Source organism: Rhinolophus hipposideros, assembly GCF_964194185.1.
Source record: "Rhinolophus hipposideros genome assembly, chromosome: 10".
Lineage (NCBI taxonomy): Eukaryota > Metazoa > Chordata > Mammalia > Chiroptera > Rhinolophidae > Rhinolophus > Rhinolophus hipposideros.
The window spans coordinates 86449009-86466431 of record NC_138056.1 but is presented as its reverse complement, the minus strand read 5'-3'; the positions used below and the strand labels follow the sequence as shown (position 1 = coordinate 86466431).

At 51.4% G+C, this 17423-nt stretch overlaps 1 protein-coding gene across 4 annotated transcripts; it reads right to left on the bottom strand.

Moving 5' to 3' along the window:
* Window positions 1-451: 451 nt before the first annotated feature.
* On the bottom strand, window positions 452-16696 carry NLRX1 (NLR family member X1). Of its 4 annotated transcripts, none has more exons than XM_081064012.1 (10): window positions 16612-16696; window positions 14161-14285; window positions 13532-13601; window positions 12982-13070; window positions 11875-12494; window positions 10658-11479; window positions 3325-3920; window positions 2976-3062; window positions 1768-2019; window positions 452-1305 (listed from the first exon to the last, which is right to left on the bottom strand). In XM_081064012.1, the coding sequence occupies exons 2-10, from the start codon at window positions 14228-14230 to the stop codon at window positions 984-986; spliced, it is 2928 nt and encodes a 975-aa protein (XP_080920138.1). In that variant the 5' UTR covers window positions 14231-14285; window positions 16612-16696; the 3' UTR covers window positions 452-983. The 4 variants fall into 4 exon arrangements, with proteins under 4 accessions (XP_080920138.1, XP_080920136.1, XP_080920137.1 ...); XM_081064010.1 differs by lacking the exon at window positions 16612-16696 and adding an exon at window positions 16082-16250; XM_081064011.1 differs by lacking the exon at window positions 16612-16696 and adding an exon at window positions 16016-16095.
* Between the last annotated feature and the right edge of the window lie 727 nt (window positions 16697-17423).

Sequence of the window (17423 nt, the reverse complement as noted above, 5' to 3'; positions counted from 1 at the left end):
GGACAAGGTCCATCGAAAGAAGCTGACCCTCCCACATATCCCTCCATGTCCCGCCTCCTTGAAGACACTGCCTTGGAACCAGTGGGGTAATGGTTAACGGAGGAGAGGCTTATCCCTGGGGCAGTTGCAGTTGCTTTCCCCATTCGTGGGCCCCAACTTCTCCAGAGACTCTGCAGTTGTCCCAGCTCCCTCTAAGCACAGAGAAAGGAAGATTGCTGGTCACTAATTACAAGTCTGGGTAAGTATTATGAAAGGGGTGACAGGAGTCCTATGGCCCAGCATGGCCTACCCGTACTCCAATATCTTCTTCATGGGTCCCCCCCACCCCTAACTGTCTCAGAACCTAGTACCCAAGAACCACTTGTAACAAAAAGCGGTCAATGGTTTAACCAGAATAACCAAGAACAGTGCCCTTTCCTGAAAGCACCAGGCAAGAAAAAGGCTACACACTAGGTAGAAGACATAGTTTTTAATAGCAGCACATCAGCACACATGTCCCTAGTGTGCTGTGCACAGGACCACTGTGGTAAGGGAGCATGAGGCTGAGGAGAAAGCACCAATTAGAGAGGAAAGTGGCGGTGGGCATTCTCAGTGTCCACAGAAAGCAAAAAGGCAGGAGGTGGAAGCCCTCCCGCGACACCCCAGGCAGGCGACTAAGAAGTGCACCTTCTCATAGCACCAAGGCTCCGTAAGAGGAGAGGCAAGGTTGGTGGTGGTGCTACAGGGCAAGCTGGCCACCAAACTGCCACATTCTCCGGTCCTTCTAGACCAAGAAAGAGGAGGCATGTTCTATGACCTGGAAAATTCCAGACTTGAAAGTATTGATTGAATATGTTCCAGGAGAGCCACTGGCACTGCTGTGCCCATTCCTTTGCCTCCAGCTCTGAAGGGATTTTTCTAGATGTAGCAGTGCAAGCCAGAAGGCCACAGAGGGAAGTGGTTTGGGGCCAGGGGTCACACAGCGAGGTGCCTGCTCCACTGTCTCAGCTTCCAGGGCCTCCCAGCTGTTGCAGGAGGGCCCTGACCTCGCCCTCCACACGAAGCAGCTGGGCCTTGCGCCAGGGATTAAGGGTGGCTCCTCGGTTATCTTCCAGATCCTGCAGCAATAGCTCAAGGTGGCGCTGCACCCGGCCCCGATCCCAGCTGTTGAGGTTCCGCTGGACTTCACTGAGGATCACCGACCAATACTCGGACACTGCTGTCCCTTCTGTCAGTGACACCACAACCTGGGCACCGCCTTCAGCAGTGCCCCCCAAGTCCCGCAGGATCTGGCGGCCCTCTGAGCTCAGCTCATTGAAGTAGAGGCTAGCAGAAGAGAGAAGAGTGGATGCCATTCAGCAAGACTCTGACAAGGACGGTCAGAGGGGGGGCGGGGGGGACAGAGACTGAAGGGGTTGTCTCACAACTCAGCTCCTGGCTACAGAATGTGATGTGGTGTGTCTGCAATATGCCAGAAATGGAGGGTGGTGGCCAAGGGGAGACAGAGATGACATTAGAATGTAGTGGGACCAAAGACAGTAGGAATGGGGCCACCAAGACCATTGGAGAAATGGTGGTAGGGAACAGGGCAGGGTAAAGCCCAATCACAGAGGGGTGGGCTGGCTGTGAAGCAGGTTGACAAGCATCAGTCAGAAGCCAGGAAGAGAGGACAGGCCCAGGCCCACTCCCTAGGGTAGAAAAAGCATAGCGGAAAGAGGAAAGGAAGACTGAGGCTGGGGAACAACAATGTCAGGCTGGGATGGGGCAATTACCAGGGACAAAACTCACTGCAACAGCTCCAGGGAAGGGTGCTCCCAGGCAGCTTTGGCCAGGGCCAGGGCCGCTGTGTCACCAGCACCATTGTAGGCTACGTTCAGCTCCTGTAGCTGTTGGTTACGGTCCAGCTGGGCAGCCAGCAGCTCCAGGCCCTCGTCCCCAAGGCCCGTGTGTAGCAGGGATAGGTGTGTCAGTGAGGTATTTCCTGCTAGCCCCTCCACCAGCAGGGCCACACCTGTCGCCGTCAGCGGGTTGTTGGAGAGCCTATGGCCACAAGCACCCCAAGGTTATACGGGCCCATGGCAGACACTCTGTGTGTGTTTGGACCCAAAGGGTGCAGACCCTGGGGCACAGACCAGCCTGGATACACAGAAATGAAGGCCCAGGAGAAGAGGATGGAGAAATAGTAGGTGTGGTAAGTACACTGCAGGGGAGCCAGGAAAGCTGGCTTCTCCTCTCTTCTTCTCCCTCCTTCCATTCTCCTTTGCTGACTCCCTTCTCTCTTTCCTCTTCATTGTTACCATTTCCCTTCTTCCTCCTTGTCTCACCTCCTCCCCAGATCCCCACAGCCCCATCCTTTTTTTTTTTTTAACTTCTATTTATTTAAGTGATTTTCCAGTACCCATCAGCTCCAAGTCAAGTAGCTGTTTCAATCTAGTTGTGGGGGGTGCAGCTCACAGTGGCCCACGCGTGGATTGAACCCGCAACCTTGTTGTTACGAGCACCGCACTCTACCAACTGAGCTAACCAGCTGCCCCTGCCCCTGCCCCATCTTTCTTGACCTCCCTTTGTATCTTCTCATTCACATCCTTATTCCAACCCAAAATTGGGAACCCAGGAGTCTGGGTTCCTAGTAAAGCAGTCAACACTTTGGTAGCATCTGTTGAGTGGCCAGAATTATGGTCATCCTTACGAGGCACAGGGAAAATCTTGGGAGCAGATCCGTGGCACTGTTTCCAGGCAATTGGCCTAGGAATTATTCCACTCTCTCCTCTCCCCCAGGCTGATTTTGGCCACACAAGAGGCTTTCTTAGCACCTACTGCTGGTGGCATGTCTCCCCCATGCCCTGCAGCTTGTATTGGACCTGGGGGGCAGGATGGGGCCAGACTCCCACCCTCTTTACTACACATAGGTGGGCCTGTGCCAGGCATGTTGAGTCAAGGAGCACACGCCTGGGCTTAGCCAGAGCCGCCCCCCAGCCGCCTCCCAGGACACTCACCGCAGGGCAGTAACTTGGCACTGGTCATGCAGCAGCAGGTCTCGGAGGTCCCTGCAGGCCTCGGGGCCCAGACTGTTGAGTTGCAAGCTGGAGCAGAAAGTGGCCAGAGAGGAGGTAAGAAACCAAGAAAGGAATTTAGCATAGAGCCTGCCCACCCACTGGGCCCCTTTCTCACCATCGTGCCTCTTGTAGTTCATACCTACCCTCCCTTTTGTTGCTCTTGTCACCTCTACCCACGTCAGACTTCTTCATCCCACCCCTTGGTCCTTCCTCAGTACCTCTGGTTTCTTCTCCCACCTCTTTACCTCCAACCCTCTCCTTTCTTCATGCCTGTGCATGAGGTCCTCACCCCAGTTTCCGGGCACGCAGGAAGACAGGCATGAGTGTGCGCATCCCAGCAGGGTCCAACTGGCAGGAGGCCAAGTTCACCTCTTCCAAGGCATGCTTTCCAGTGCCCAGTACAGCCGCCACCACTGCGCACTTGAGGGGTGTCATGCGCACGCCTGCCAGATTGAGCTGACGCAGGGAGCTGAGCACCTCAGCGGAGAAGCGCTGATTCTGGAACTCATAGTGGAAGAAGAGGTGGTCAAGGAGCTCTGAGGGGGGTAGCACCCGCCGGCCCAGCTTGCCCAGCTTCTTCTTAATGGCCTGGGCATTCTCCAGGGCATCCAGGTTCTTGATGGGGCAGCCAAGCTGAGCGAGCATAGCCCGGTTGTGAGCAGAGAGAAGGCCCCCCATGAACATGGGGAAGAGCTCAAAGACCTCGTCCTCAGGGGGCTCCTCTGGGTGGCAGTGGGGCCCCTCCCTGCCCAGGATACTGGCGCCCATCTGGTCCAGGACGTCGTCATTGTAGTAGTCCTCCTCGCGGAACATCTCCAGCACCATGGCCTGCGCCACCGCCTCGCGGCTCTTACCTACCATGCGCCCAAACACGCGTGGAACCACCTAGGAAAGGAAGCAGGGACAGGGCGCTGCAGCCTCCCGTCTCCTCTGGAACTCACAGCATGGTTTGTCTGATCACCCTAATTCCCGGTTGCAACGCCTTCCATGGCACCCCACTGCCCATGCAGAATACAAAACTTTTCATAATTTGGCCCCTATTTGATTTTTCCAGTCATCCTTTACCACTTGTCTCTTGCACTCCACGCATTAATTATTTGTTTTTCCCAAACACCCCATACATTTTCAAGCCCAGGGAGTGGTGGGAAGAAATTAGCATATATGATGCAGTTAGTTTGGAATTAGGTTGGGTTTTATACATACATCACCATCTTCAAAAATAATCATCAGAATAATGATGACTTAAGTTGTTCCTACTACAACACCCTGCATCATTTGGTCCCTATAATCCATAGGGAGGCCTTCATCACAGGCTCTCACCCTCACTCTGCTTCCGTCCTTTCCGCTCTTTTTTTTTTTTTTTTTGGACAGTGCCAAGGTTTTTCCTCCTTCAAAGCTGTACGAGGCAGGACAATTAAGTTTGCGAACTCATCCTAGAAAAAGTGCTACATATCTCACTGCTGAATATCACTACAGTCACCTTCGAAGTCCTCCCCTTGGGAAGCGAGGCACTGATGCCAGTGCCCAGTCCACCCTTCAGAGCAATTTTGGAACTCTTTTTCTGGAATGGCCATCAGAGCTGTTGTCATATTACCCTTGATGTCCTGTATGGCATCAAAATGTCTTCCTTTCAATATTTCCTTTATCTTCAGGTAAAGAAAGTGATTGGGGGGAATATAATCAACAATGTTGTAAAAATCATGTAAGGTGCTGGACTTATCAGGGGGGTCACTTCTTAGACTGTGTTCAATGTGCTATACACGTGAAATTGAAGTAGAATAATACTGAATGTCAACTACAACTAAATATATATGTATGTATAGTCACAGGATGTGGAGTACAACATAGGAAATAGTCAATGGTATTATAACAGCTGTATAAGATGTCAGAGGGGTAGTAGCTTGAGGGATGGGTTATCACTTTATGAGGGGTTTAAATGTCTAACTATTACATTGCTTTGTACACCTGAAACTAATAAAAAAAACTGTTAAGGTAGGTTTAGATGTAACTTAACTCTGAAAAGCAAAGGCTTTAAAATATTCTGGCTTGAAATTCAAAGTTCAGTTATTGAATTAACAATAGGGAGTTGCCAAATGTACCAAATACATAAATATTATTGGTATATTTTTTGTGTTAACTTCCAAAAAGCAGTGATATATAGAAAACAAAGGGTTAGACTATCATAACTATAGAATTTTCACATTTACTTCACCATTCAATGAGCAAAAACTTATCACCTACTATTTCCTAACACTTGACTAAGTGCTTGCTGGGCTTATAATGGTTTAAAGAAAACAGACTTTGTCCCTCGCTTCATGGAGCTTACAGTCTAGTGCCTAGTATGTGCCAGGCTTGATACTTCACACCAATCATTTTCTAAAACTACCTGACCTATATTATCATTTGATGAAGTATTCAATGAATAAATGAGTGACTGCTTTTATTCTCTTGATAAGCAAATAAATGATCATATGCTAGGAAAAATATAAAGAAGTCACTGGGGGCCAGATCAGGTGAATAAGAGACGGTATTCCAATACAGTTATTTCTTTACTGGCTAAAAACTCGCTCACAGACAGTGCTGTGTGAGCTGGTGCATTGTCGTGATGCAAGAGCCATGAATTGGCGAAAAGTTCAGGTCGTTTTCATCTAACTTTTTCCACGCAGTCTTTTCAGCACTTCCAAATAATAAACTTGGTTAACTGTTTGTCCAGCTGGGGCAAATTCATAACGAATAGTCCGTCTGATATCAAAAGAGGTTAGCAACATCATTGCAACAAATTCACGAACTTAATTGTCATACTTCATATACTCTTCTTGGGGTGTCTGCCCCCCACAATTCTCCTGCTGGATAATCCTCCAGGGATCAGACTAAATGCTCTTCCTGCAGCGAGGCTTTCCTTATTGTTCTAAACCAGGTCCCCCACTGTACACTTTTAACATCTGAAACTTTGCTTTCCAGGAACTTACCATACTTTTTAATTACATGGTCATCCTGGTATGTTAGTGTTCAGATTGTATTATCAGAAAAGGCAGAAACCTGGGGTTTTGTTACTTGGTTTTCCTCAGACTCTAACACATTGCCTGGCACACAGCAGCCACTCAAGTATTTGGTGAACAAATGAATGTTTGGGGGGGGTGCATCTTCCATCCTCACACTGCTTCTGAAAGGAAAGGAGGGATGACTCCCTCTGGCAGTGAGCCATGAGGTTGTTCTGTGGCACTCCTCTAATGTCCAGTTTTGTTTTTTTCACTTTTTACAGATGAGGTTCCTGCTATGGGAGTTACAATGCCCATCCCTCAACACTAATCTGGTGATGGGATGAGAAAATGTCACCCCAGGACGCTGCTTCAATAGGATCATGAAGAAGCAGAGGGAACCAGTCCTCTGCTAGGCAACCCTCCCTTCCCGAGAGGCTGCGGTACTAACAATTCTCGTGCACTCCCAACGAGCAGAGGGGCTTTCTGAATCCCAGAGGACACCACAGCCTTTCCCTGCAATCCGGATAAGGCAGACACAGCCTCAAAGAGGTGGGGCAGCCCCAGCAATGGCCATTACCTCCGTCGGAGGCCATGGTGTGACATGCCCTAAGCCTGTTTTTATGTTTAACAGTTAAATAGCACTTATTATGTGCCAGGATTACATTTAATCCCTCTATTAGACCAATGATATAGATTTTATTATTATCCCCATTTATAAGCTATGGACTCTGAAGCACAGAGAGGTTAAGCAACTTGTCCAAGGTCACACAGCTAGTAAGTGGCAAAGCCTGGAATTGAACCCTGGGAGCTACATCACTGAATCCCTGTTTTTTTGGTTTGTTTGTTTTGTTTTATTAGTTTCAGGGGTACAAAGCAATTTAACAGTTAGACATTTAAACCCCTCATAAAGTGATAACCCACCCCCAAGCTACTACCTCTCTGACATCTTATACAGCTGTTACAATGCCATTGACTATCTTCCCTATGTTACACTCCACATCCCGTGACTATATATACCTATATATTTAGTTCTAGTTGACATTCACTATTATTCTACTTCAGAGATTTAGGTGCACAGCACAGTGGTCAGGCACCTACAGTCTATAACGTCATCCCCCTGGTAAGTCCAGTGCCCATCTGGCACCTTACATGATCTTGACAACATTGTTGATTATATTCCCCGTACTGTATTAACTACCAATTTGTATTTAATGCCTTCACCTTTTTCCCCATCCCCAACCCCATTCCCATCTATCACCCTGACAGATCTAGTACCTATCTAGCACCATAACTAGTTATTACAATATTATTGACTATACTTCTTATGCTGTAACCTACATCCCTATGACTACTGTGTAACAACCAGTTTGTCTTCTTAATCCCTTCCCCTTTCACCCCTCCTTAACCCCCCCCATCTTAAAGAAGTCCCTCTAAAAGTCCTTGTAATACTGGTTTGGTGGTGATGAACTCCTTCAGCTTTTACTTGTCTGGGAAGCTCCTTATCTGTCCTTCAATTCTAAATGGCAGCCTTGCTGGGTAGAGCAATCTTGGTTGTATGTCGTTGCTTTTCATCACTTGAAATATTTCCTGCCACTCCCTTCTTGCCTGCAACGTTTCTGTTGAGAAATCAGCTGACAGTCTTATGGGAGCTCCCTTGTAGGTAACTGCTTCTCTCTAGCTGCTCTTAAGATTCTCTCTTTGTCTTTAACCTTTGGCATTTTAATTAAGATGTGTCTTGGTGTGGGCCTGTTTGGGTTTGTCTTGTTTGGGACTCTGTGCTTCCTGGGCTTGTATGTCTGTTTTCTTCAGGTTAGGGAAGATGTCTATCATTATTTCTTCAAATAGGTTTTCAATTCCTTGTTCTCTCTTCTCCTTCTGGTACCCCTATAATGCGAATGTCGGTGTGCTTGATATTGTCATGGAGGCCCCTTAAACTCTCCTCAATTTTTGGATTCTTTTTTTCTTTTTGCTCTTCTGGTCGGGTGTTTTCTGCTACCTTATCTTCTACATCAATGGCTAGATCCTTTGCTTCATCTAATCTACTGTTGACTTCCTATATTCTTCGTTTCTTTTATTGTATCCTTTATTTCTGACTGGTTCTTTTTTATGGTTTTCATCTCTCTGTTGAAGTTCTCCCTGAGATCACTGAGCACTGTTATAACCAGTGTTTGGAACTCTGTGTCTGATAGATTGTTTATCTCCATTTCACTTAGTTCTTTTTCTGGAGCTTTGTTCTGTTCTTTTACTTGGGACATGTTTCTTTGTCTCCCCATTTTGGCTGCCTCCCTGTGTTTGTTTCTATGTAGTAGGTAGGGCTGTTATGTCTTCTGGTCTTAGTAGAGTGGCCTTACGTGGTAGGTGTGCTGTGGGGTTCAGTGGCACAGTCTGCCTGGTCACCTGAGCCACATGCTCCAGGTGCGTCCCTTGTGTGGGATGTGTGTGCCCTCCTCTTGTAGTTGAGCCTTGGTTGATAATTACGCATCAATGGGAGGGGCTGACCCTTGGGCTCACTGGTTGTGAGGACTGGCCTTGACTACAGTGGAAGAGTTGTTGTGCAGGGGCTGATCCTATGGAGCAGGATCTGCCTCAGCAGGACTCTGGTGCCTGCCCAATCTGCCCCTTGGGTGTGCCGTACTTGGAGGCAGCTGGGTGATGCTCCAGCTCGTTTTGAAGCTGGGCACTGAGGGAGCCAGCCCCAGGACCACCTTGGAGGGGATGCACTGTAGGTCTACTTCAGCCACAGCCTGTTCCCCATCCAGGGCCACCTAGCAGGAGCCAGAAAGAAATTCTGCAGATGGCTGCCACCTGTGCTGTGCTTGGAAGCGCCTTGAGAGGCCAAGCCACGAACCAAGGCCGGCTGCCGCTAGTGCTGGCTTAGGGCTGCTCAGTCAAAGGTACAGGACACACTTGAGCCAGATGCTGCTTGTCTAGGCTCTGTGAAACTTTGAGAAACCCTAGGAAAGTCTGCAGCTTGAGCCGAAGCAGGCAGTCTGCACGAGAAAGCCACTGAAAGCAGCCTGGGTGTGCCTGAAAGTTGGGCGGGGCCAGGTTTCAAATCCCCTTGGCAGGGCATGAATGGTAAAGACTCAAAAATGGCGGCTGCCTGTGTTGGCATGCTGGGAAGAGGGAGGGCTCAACAATGAAACAATGGCCTCCACCAGTTCCTCCATCCAGGAGCAAGCCACCTCTCCGGCCCCCATCCCAAGCCAGACAATTCAATTCCCCACCATCTGTCCCTGCCGCCTTTCCAGCTGTTCTCCCAGCGCTGGAGCTCAGAGCACGATTCCGTTGGTGGCTAAGTCCGTGCGCAGTTCTTTAAGAGGAGCACCTAGCAGTGCAGCTGCACTCAGTCACAATGTCCACTGGTTTTTACAACCAAAATTTATGGCGACTTCTCTCCTCAGCACTGGAACCCTGGGCTGGGATCTCTCGCTCCTCTAGGGGTGAGGGTAGGACCCCTACAGCTGAAATAGCCCTCCTTATCTTTAAAGGTCTCACGTGAGTGTGGGGCCAGTCCGTTCTGCGTCTCTGACCTTCCTACCAGTCTGGAGGTGACTTCTGCAAGTCCTTACTTGAAAGGCTTCAGTTCAGCTTGATTTTAGGCGATTCTCAATAATGGTTGTTTTGTAGATTAGCTGTAATTTTGATGTGGTTGTGAGAAGGTAAACACAGGGTTTACCTACTGCGCCATCTTTGTTGTCTCCCCTGAATCCCTGTTCTTAACCCTTATGCTTTGTTGCCTATAAAAAGGAAAACTTGTTGAAATTTTGTCAGCACTGACCAGGGCTCTGCCTTCTCGAGACCAGTTACTAAAACATTCCTAGAGAGGACAAGGATCACCTAGCAAGTCACCATAGCTTAACAGAAATATCCACAAAGTAGCGGTAAACCAGGATTCAGCATCATGAAACCTGGGCTCAGATCCCAGCTATTCTATGTACTATCTAAGTGACCTTAGAAAAGTTCCTTAGCCTCTGTGAGCCTCAGCCCCCTCATCTATAAAAGGGATCGTTACAGTATTTCATTTACGAGGCACCAAGCAGACATCAGCAGAGACTGGATCCTTCTTCCCCCAAAAAACAGCACATCCGGCCTGCTCACAGCACAGTTCTCAAGCCTTTGGTAATTTGGTTTCTGGAGTGGACCTGCACCCTGGACAGACTGTCCTAAGCCAATTACCAATGCATTTATCCTCTTGGTATAAATGAATAAAATGGCATCTGCTTTATAAACCTGTCTCTTTTGATTTAGTTAAGATGAGTCATCACTCCCGGAGTCTAATCACCTCTGGGGGAACAGATACAATTGAGAGTCAGGACCTGCAAAGCAGAAGACAGACCCTACACTACAGTGACTCCTGCCTCTTAGCAACAAACTAGGAGGAGAGATGCAGAAGGAAATCATCTCAGGGTTGTAGGGTTATTATTCAAGTCCATGCACCCTCAAATTCCCCTCCCAGCCTCCAAGCCTTCCGCAGCCTTGTGGCTTCTCTCTCCCCCTTCCTTATGCCCCAATCCTATTAAAAGCCAAATTGTCCAACTCTGAAACCAGAGCCAAGAAGAGGAAGTAGCAGTTTCCTACTGGGAGAGGAGCAAGGGGAGTAGGGAGCTGACAGCCTAGGGTCGGTCCTGGGGTTGTTACCTTAAGCAAGTTGAAGAGCAGAGGCAGAGCCCGCAGGGGCAGCAGCTTGGCTACGATGCCCAAGACGAGGCTGACGTCCTCCCCAACACGGCCCACGAGCTCAGCCACTTCCTTGCCCACCCGCTGCAGAGTTGTCTTACGCAAACCTAGAACAATGTAGAGGGCAGCAAGGTATTCCTGCATGGCAGGCACAGTAAACACGAAGGTGCCCAGGTGCCCTGGCTCCACACATGGGGCCAGAAAAAATCTCAGGGCATCCCGGCGGAAGACATGCAGCAGCTGAAACTCCTCTTCTGTCCTAATGCCCGCTTCCAGGCAGCCATGGACATCCTCTTCAGAAAAGTAGGTCTTACGTGAAGACACCCCCTCATAGGCCAACTTGCCCATGGTTCGGGCTGCATAAGCCATCAGGGACAACTTAGAGGGGTCAGTACTGTCCAGCATCTCCCCATTGAAGTTTAGGCGCAGGAAGCTGGTGTAGATGCTTGTGAGGGTCTGTCCGACTGGCGTGGGGGCATGCAGGAAGTGCAAGGTGGCACAGACAAGCCAGCAATAGGAGGGCAGGAAGCAGGCAGCAGCGATCTGGTGATGCCCTTCCAGGTTCCTAGAGAGCATCTCTACCAGGTTGTCACGCTGAGCTGGCGTGGTGGAGACACCCACACCCCCAGCACTGTGCCCACAGTCTGGCTGGTTGAGGCGGAGCTGGAAATAGAGCTTCTGCAGGTTGGTATCAGAGAAGCCACAGATCTCGCCATAGCGGCCCACATATTTGCTGGGGATGCGGCCAATGGCAGAGGGACGGGTGGTCACCAGAATGCTGGCCTGGGAAGAGCATGGTTGAGGGTTAAGAAAGATCATGATATCCTGATTGCCTTACTCCCCACAGAACACCTGAAGATTGAGTGTCCAGGGATGAAGGTGATGATAAACCATAATAAAACTAAAAATTACTGAGCGCCTACTATGAGCCAAGGCAACGTGCCAAGCATTTTATATGCAGTTATCTCATTTGATCAGCACAATTCAAGGATAGAAGGAAACAGAAGCTTGGGGAAGTTAGTGACTTGCTCAAAGACACATATCTGGAAGTGGAGGGGCCAGAGTTTGAACTAGCCCAGGGCCTATATTCCTACGCAATAAACATGTGCGCTCAAGACACAAAAATCCTTAGATGACAAATCAGGGCAGAGGGCACAGTGGGGCAGGGGGCACCCTACCTCAGGCAGCATGTATTTGCGCAGCAGATTGATTATGATGGCAGCTGGCGCCTCTGGCTTCTCAGGATCACTGCAAAGCCCTGTGCCTGCCAGCCGGAAGTCAAGGTTCAGATGCTCTAAGCCATGGAGCACAAAGAGCAGGCGAGACCCAGTGGTGGCCATCAAGGGCAGAATCTCTTTCAGTGGTGTGTAGCGCTGGGCCACAAGTTGGCACAAGCTGGCCGGGGTAGCGCCCAGGGATGACAGGTCCTCACAGGAGAAGGGGATGAGCAGCTCAAAGGCTGGCAGCCGCCCATAACACCAGTCCAAGACCATCTTGCGCACCAATGTGCTCTTGCCTGTGCCCACTGTCCCATACAGAACCACTGTCTGCACCCGGTGCCCACAGGCATCTGGGTCAAAGAGTTGAGACAGGGCGAGTGTGGGGAGCCTGGCTGGGGGCAGCTGATGCTCCAGAGCCAGCTGTGAAGGTGGGCGAAGCAGCTCATCGGGGGTGCTCTCGCGAATCACAGGATCCACATGGATGGTGTCTAGCGCAAAGGTCGGGCCAAACTGGCGCTCTTCCCTGGGGAGCCGGCTGAACCACTCGGCCAGGTTCCGGCGGTGCCGCTGGATGGCTTCTGGATGGAAAGGCAAAGGGAATGGGCCAGGGAAAGGGGCCAGGAGATATAGGAGCTTAGAGCCAGTCAGGGTGGTAGTAGGGTCAGGCTGCAGTTAAGACAGCACCAGGAGATGCTGGGGCCCAGAACGGTGCTGGGCACACAAGTCTCCCTCAGAAAATACAATGTCCAGAAAGTTTGGAACACCTGTGGCAGTAAGTGGGGAGCCACAGGATGAGTGATGCCGAACCTGGGCTGACTGCTTTCACAGACGTATCTGTGTGCAATCTTCAGCACTGCATGAGTGTTGCAGGAAGGGATACATGGACAGATGGATGATGGGGAAAGGGAGGGTGGGCCCACTAATAAATGATGGCAGTGGGTCCTCTGTGCCTCCTTCTTCCTGCCCGCTTCTCCCTCCAGGCCCCTCTCCCCACCCCATCCCACCCCTCACTGGGATCCCAGCCAGCCCCTCTTCTCAGACTGACTGAGAAACCAATCTCTTTACCAGCTGCAGAGGTGCTCCGGAATAACTGCTCATGCCTCCCTGATGGGTGACCACTGCCCACTGAGCTTCCATGGTGGCGTGTAAGGACCCTGGGAGCAAGGAGAAGAGATGAGCTGGGGCTTGGCTCCTGGGCTCAGCCTCTGCACAGGCTCAGAGTCCAGGTCTGTCTGGATTGATGGACTTCTGGCTTCCTGAGATCCAGACCCAACCCTGGACACCCAAGTCAAGACTGTCTGTCTCTCACACTCCTCCCAGGGACCGAGGTCTCCCCTCCAGCCCGCCAGTCCCCCACCATTGCCTGTCTGGAACTCAGGCTGGTCACTGCCAGACTCCACCCACTTTCCACAGATCCTCCCACTGGCTAACCACTGTGACTTGTACTGTAGATGATGTAAGCCAACTTCCTCTTAAGCCTGGTAGCTGACTATACCCTCCCCACCTCTACAAGACCAACCTCTCCCCAGGAGATCAAGTTCTCTCCAAGTCCTGACTCTTCCCAGGCTATTCTGCTATGCCCAGATGGGTCTAAGGTATGACACCAAAGACTCACCTATGGGGACCAAAGGTACAATCCCCTTTAAGGGCCCAAATCCAGTGGATCAGGAAGGGGATATGTTCACCTACAGAGAAAGGAGAGGAAGAAATAGCATCTAGATCCCAACCAGATTTCCCCACCAATACATAGACCCCATATCTACATCAAATTCCCCATTATTTGCTCTCATGGCATCATGTATCACCCCTTTGTAGCAGTCATTATGCAATTTTATGTTTTATTGTGTGATTATCTGATTAACATTCATTTCCATTCCTCCCCATCCTGTGAGCAGGATCACATCTGTTTTTGTTCACAGTTATATACTTACAACTTAGCACGGGTCTAGCACATAACAGGCACTCAAAAAATATTTGTTGAATGCAAAATGAAATCAGACAAGTATTCCTGGACTTATGTAGCTACAGGGACTCTCAAGAGATCATCTAGTCTGACTCCCTTATTTTGAGATGGGAAAAAGGAAGCTCAGGGAGCTGAGGTAACCTGCCCAAGGCCAACAACTAGTGAATCACAGAGCTGAGACTAGCATACCTGGTGTCTGGATCCCTGCCCTGTTGGAGGCACCATCTAGGCTCTAAGGAGGAAGGGAGAGGGAGAAACAGAAACCCCTGCTTCCTGCTTACCTGCTGGCTGGAGTGCTCTTCCCAGACCAGGGCCCCATAAGGTCCTGGGCAAAGGGTGGCTCCACCTCATGGTAGGCGAGGTCAGACCTCAGGGGACTTAGCACACTACCACCTATCCTATTCCCCTGCAAGAAAATTGGTGTGAATGGACCACACCCTCCCACCTTCCCACCCTCACCTCCAGGGGCAGGCCAAGGAAGGGTCTTTCTCCTCAGGAGAGCATCAGACTTTCCTTAAATGTCAACAGTGCCAAACCCCTGGCCTAGCCTTCAGATCTCCTCCTTCTCCCATATCCCCCCTCACTCCAGCCTGAGTGAACCCATTTTACCTCCTACCACCTATTGCCTCTCCCTTGAGGCTTTAAGAAGGCCTTTCTCCTGAGTTCCAGCCTAGTGAACTGCTTTATTTAAGTGTCCTCTTTTTTTTTTTTTTTTTTTTGCTTGGTTGCCAGCAAGCTCAGACGAGTCCTATGTTCATTTTCAGTGGCTTTTCTGAGCCAACATTTTCCAGTAACAATTATCCACTCCCTTCTGCATATTTTCCCCTAGCTATCAGTTCCTTTTAGCTGAGTTTTAACAGTTTTTATAATTTTATCTTCTGTGTAAAAGCTGCCTCTGAGGCTGGCATAAATAATAAATGAATGAACTTCCTACTTGACATCTCCATATGAATATCCTGCCCATGCTTCAAGCTTCACACATGCAAAACTGATCTCATCATTCCCTTCCCCTTTTAGGTACTTCACTGCAAATCTTCCAAATCACATGTTTAGAAACTGACCTCTGTCTTCAATTCTTCTTCCCTCCTTCACAGTTGAAACAGGCTTACTGATTCCTCCTCCCAATGCTTTGCCTGCCTGTTTCTATTGCATCGTCCCTTCTGTTCCTGTGCTAACTCAGACCCTCTGCAGACTTCCAGAGACCCCCTTCTCCTTTACTGGCCTCTGTCTTCGGTCGCATCCCATTCCAATCCTTCATCCCAGCCACCAATCACCTCCCTAAAATCCTAGGTTACGTGTAGTAGAGTCCAAACACCTGGCCCACACAAGCTATTATTTCTGAGTTTGTCCTGACCCACATCCCATTCGCCAGATTCACTGAATTCTTGCTTGTGCTTTCCTAACTTTGTTCATATGCTTTCTTCAGATTGAAATGACCATTCTCCCATCAGAATCCTAACCAATCTTTTAAGACATGCTCAAAGGCCCTCTCTCCTGGGAAGTCTTTCCTGATCCCTCTGAGCTTCCTTAAATGGAGGCTGCTGCTATTTGGCACATAGTCTCTAGAAATGTGGGTCCTTCCGGGCAGGGCACACTTAGGGAGAACTGGCTGCGCTGGGCCCATCTGCCAGCAGGGCTAACCAGTGGATGGGGCCATCTGGAACTCAGAGCAGGAGTCCCAGGGACTGGAGAAGGATTAAAGAGAGGGCCCTGGGAAGCTGAGAAAGGCTGGGTAAATTCGCTCAGTGCGATGAAATCAGATCCAGAGCCACTGGCTCAAGATGGGACTCTCGGGGGGGTGGGGGGTGGAGTGGTGGTGAAGACAAATTCTCAGCCCAGGTCTCCAGGGCAGTGAGAAAAGGAGACCCCGGGAAAAGTACCGGGGCGGTGCTCCCACTTGCCCAGCGCTCCTCCCCCCAAACAGCTCTCCCAGCTCCACGGAGCTGCAGACCCCGAGGGGAGGGCCTGCCGGCAAGACCCCCCCCCCCCGGCGGCCCCGCCGCGCACTCCCAGCAGCACTAGCGCAGCCCCCCCCCACACACACACACACACACGGCGTCCGCCGTCCCCCCTCCGCCAGGCCCGGCGCAGCGGCGCAGCGGGGGACGAGGGCAGACCAGCTGGCTCGGCCTTTACCGCGGCTGCCCAAGCCCCGGGGGCCGTCGCCGTCGCCGCCGGCGCCTCCCGCTGGTTCCCAGAGACCTCGGCGCGGCGCTCCTGGCCTGGCCGCCCTCGCGTCCGGCCCCGGCAGCAGGCACCGCAAAGGACGAGCCGGGCGCTCGGGGTCCCGGGAGGAACCGCAGCGGCGGGGGCAGCGGGCGCGGGCCGCGGGCCGTGGGCCGTGGGCCCCGTCCTCCCCCGTCCTCCGCCCCCGCCCCCGCGCCCGCCCCCGCGCTGCGGCCGCCCGGAAGACCGCCCTCTGCACGGAGTCCAGCGCCAGGCCCGGCCCGGCCGCGCACGGACCGCCCCCAGACCGGGCCTGGCCTTACGCCGGGTCCCGGGGGGGGGGGGGGGGGGACTGCCGCTCCGAAAGGGGAAATGACTCGCGGGTTGATGCGCCGGGGAAGCGGAAGTACCAGGACGGGGATCCTGGGCCTGGGTCTTCCCACCTCGCCCGGGCCCCGAGGCACCCAGCGTCCCTAAGCTATTCTCTCGGCTCGCTTCTTCACTTCCTCAGCCGCCCTCCTGACAGAGACCCGAGGCGAGGCCTTCTTGGGTCCTTCCTTCTGTACCTGGCTCTCCCCATGCCCCAGACCTCTGTACTGCTTCTGGTCACTTTGGCCACGGAAACAGGAAGAATGGAGGCTGAGAAACAGCTCCCACCCCAACCTGCTCTTCTTGTCTGACACCTACTCATGGCCTAGCCCTGGGGCTTCCTGGTCCTCGAAGCTCCCACCCACATCCCTCTGCTTCCAAGCAGGGCGCGGCCGCAGGCAGCCAGTGTAGCGGATGGAGAAGCCACCCGCACCCACAGCCAGGGCCTGCCCCTACATGCAAACATAGGTGTGCAGTAGGGAATGCGTAGGGTTCCTCGGGGCAGCGCTGCGAAGAGGGCTGTGTGACCTCTACCCTTCATCCAGACTAAAGACAGTATTGATATTTCATCGGTTCATTCACTGACCACGTGGTATCGGGTAGTGTCCCAGCAAACAGAACAAGGCATTCAGGGACCTGACTATAGCAGCTCCCCTCCAGGGAGCCCAAATGATGGTACTTCAGAGGCAGACAGAAGGCTTAGGAGGAAGTTACTAACTGCCTCTGGCAGAGGAGGTGACATTTGAACTGGGTTTTAAGAAATAAGTCAGGGAAGAGACAGGCATTCCACGTAGCAGAGAAAATGGCAAATTTGCATTTTAAGAGACTCTGAAAAGGGACTAGAGAGGGATGGGAGGAGAAAAATAGAGCAACCCTATGAATGTGGTCTCAGGGATGACATTTTAGGCTACTGGTGACTCCTATAGCTTCACCCCACTTACCTAGTCATGCAAGGCAGACAGGCTCCCAGCTGCGGTTACCGGACACAGCTCAGAGCAAACTGTTCCCC

Coding starts and splice junctions, on each gene's coding strand:
- NLRX1 (XM_081064012.1), bottom strand. CDS start 14,230: ATGAGGTGGAGCCACCCTTTGCCCAGGACCTTATGGGGCCCTGGTCTG. Junction 12,495..12,981: donor CCGGAGCACCTCTGCAGCTG/GTAAAGAGATTG, acceptor CTTTCCATCCAG/AAGCCATCCAGCGGCACCGC. Junction 11,480..11,874: donor GCAAATACATGCTGCCTGAG/GTAGGGTGCCCC, acceptor TGCTCTTCCCAG/GCCAGCATTCTGGTGACCAC.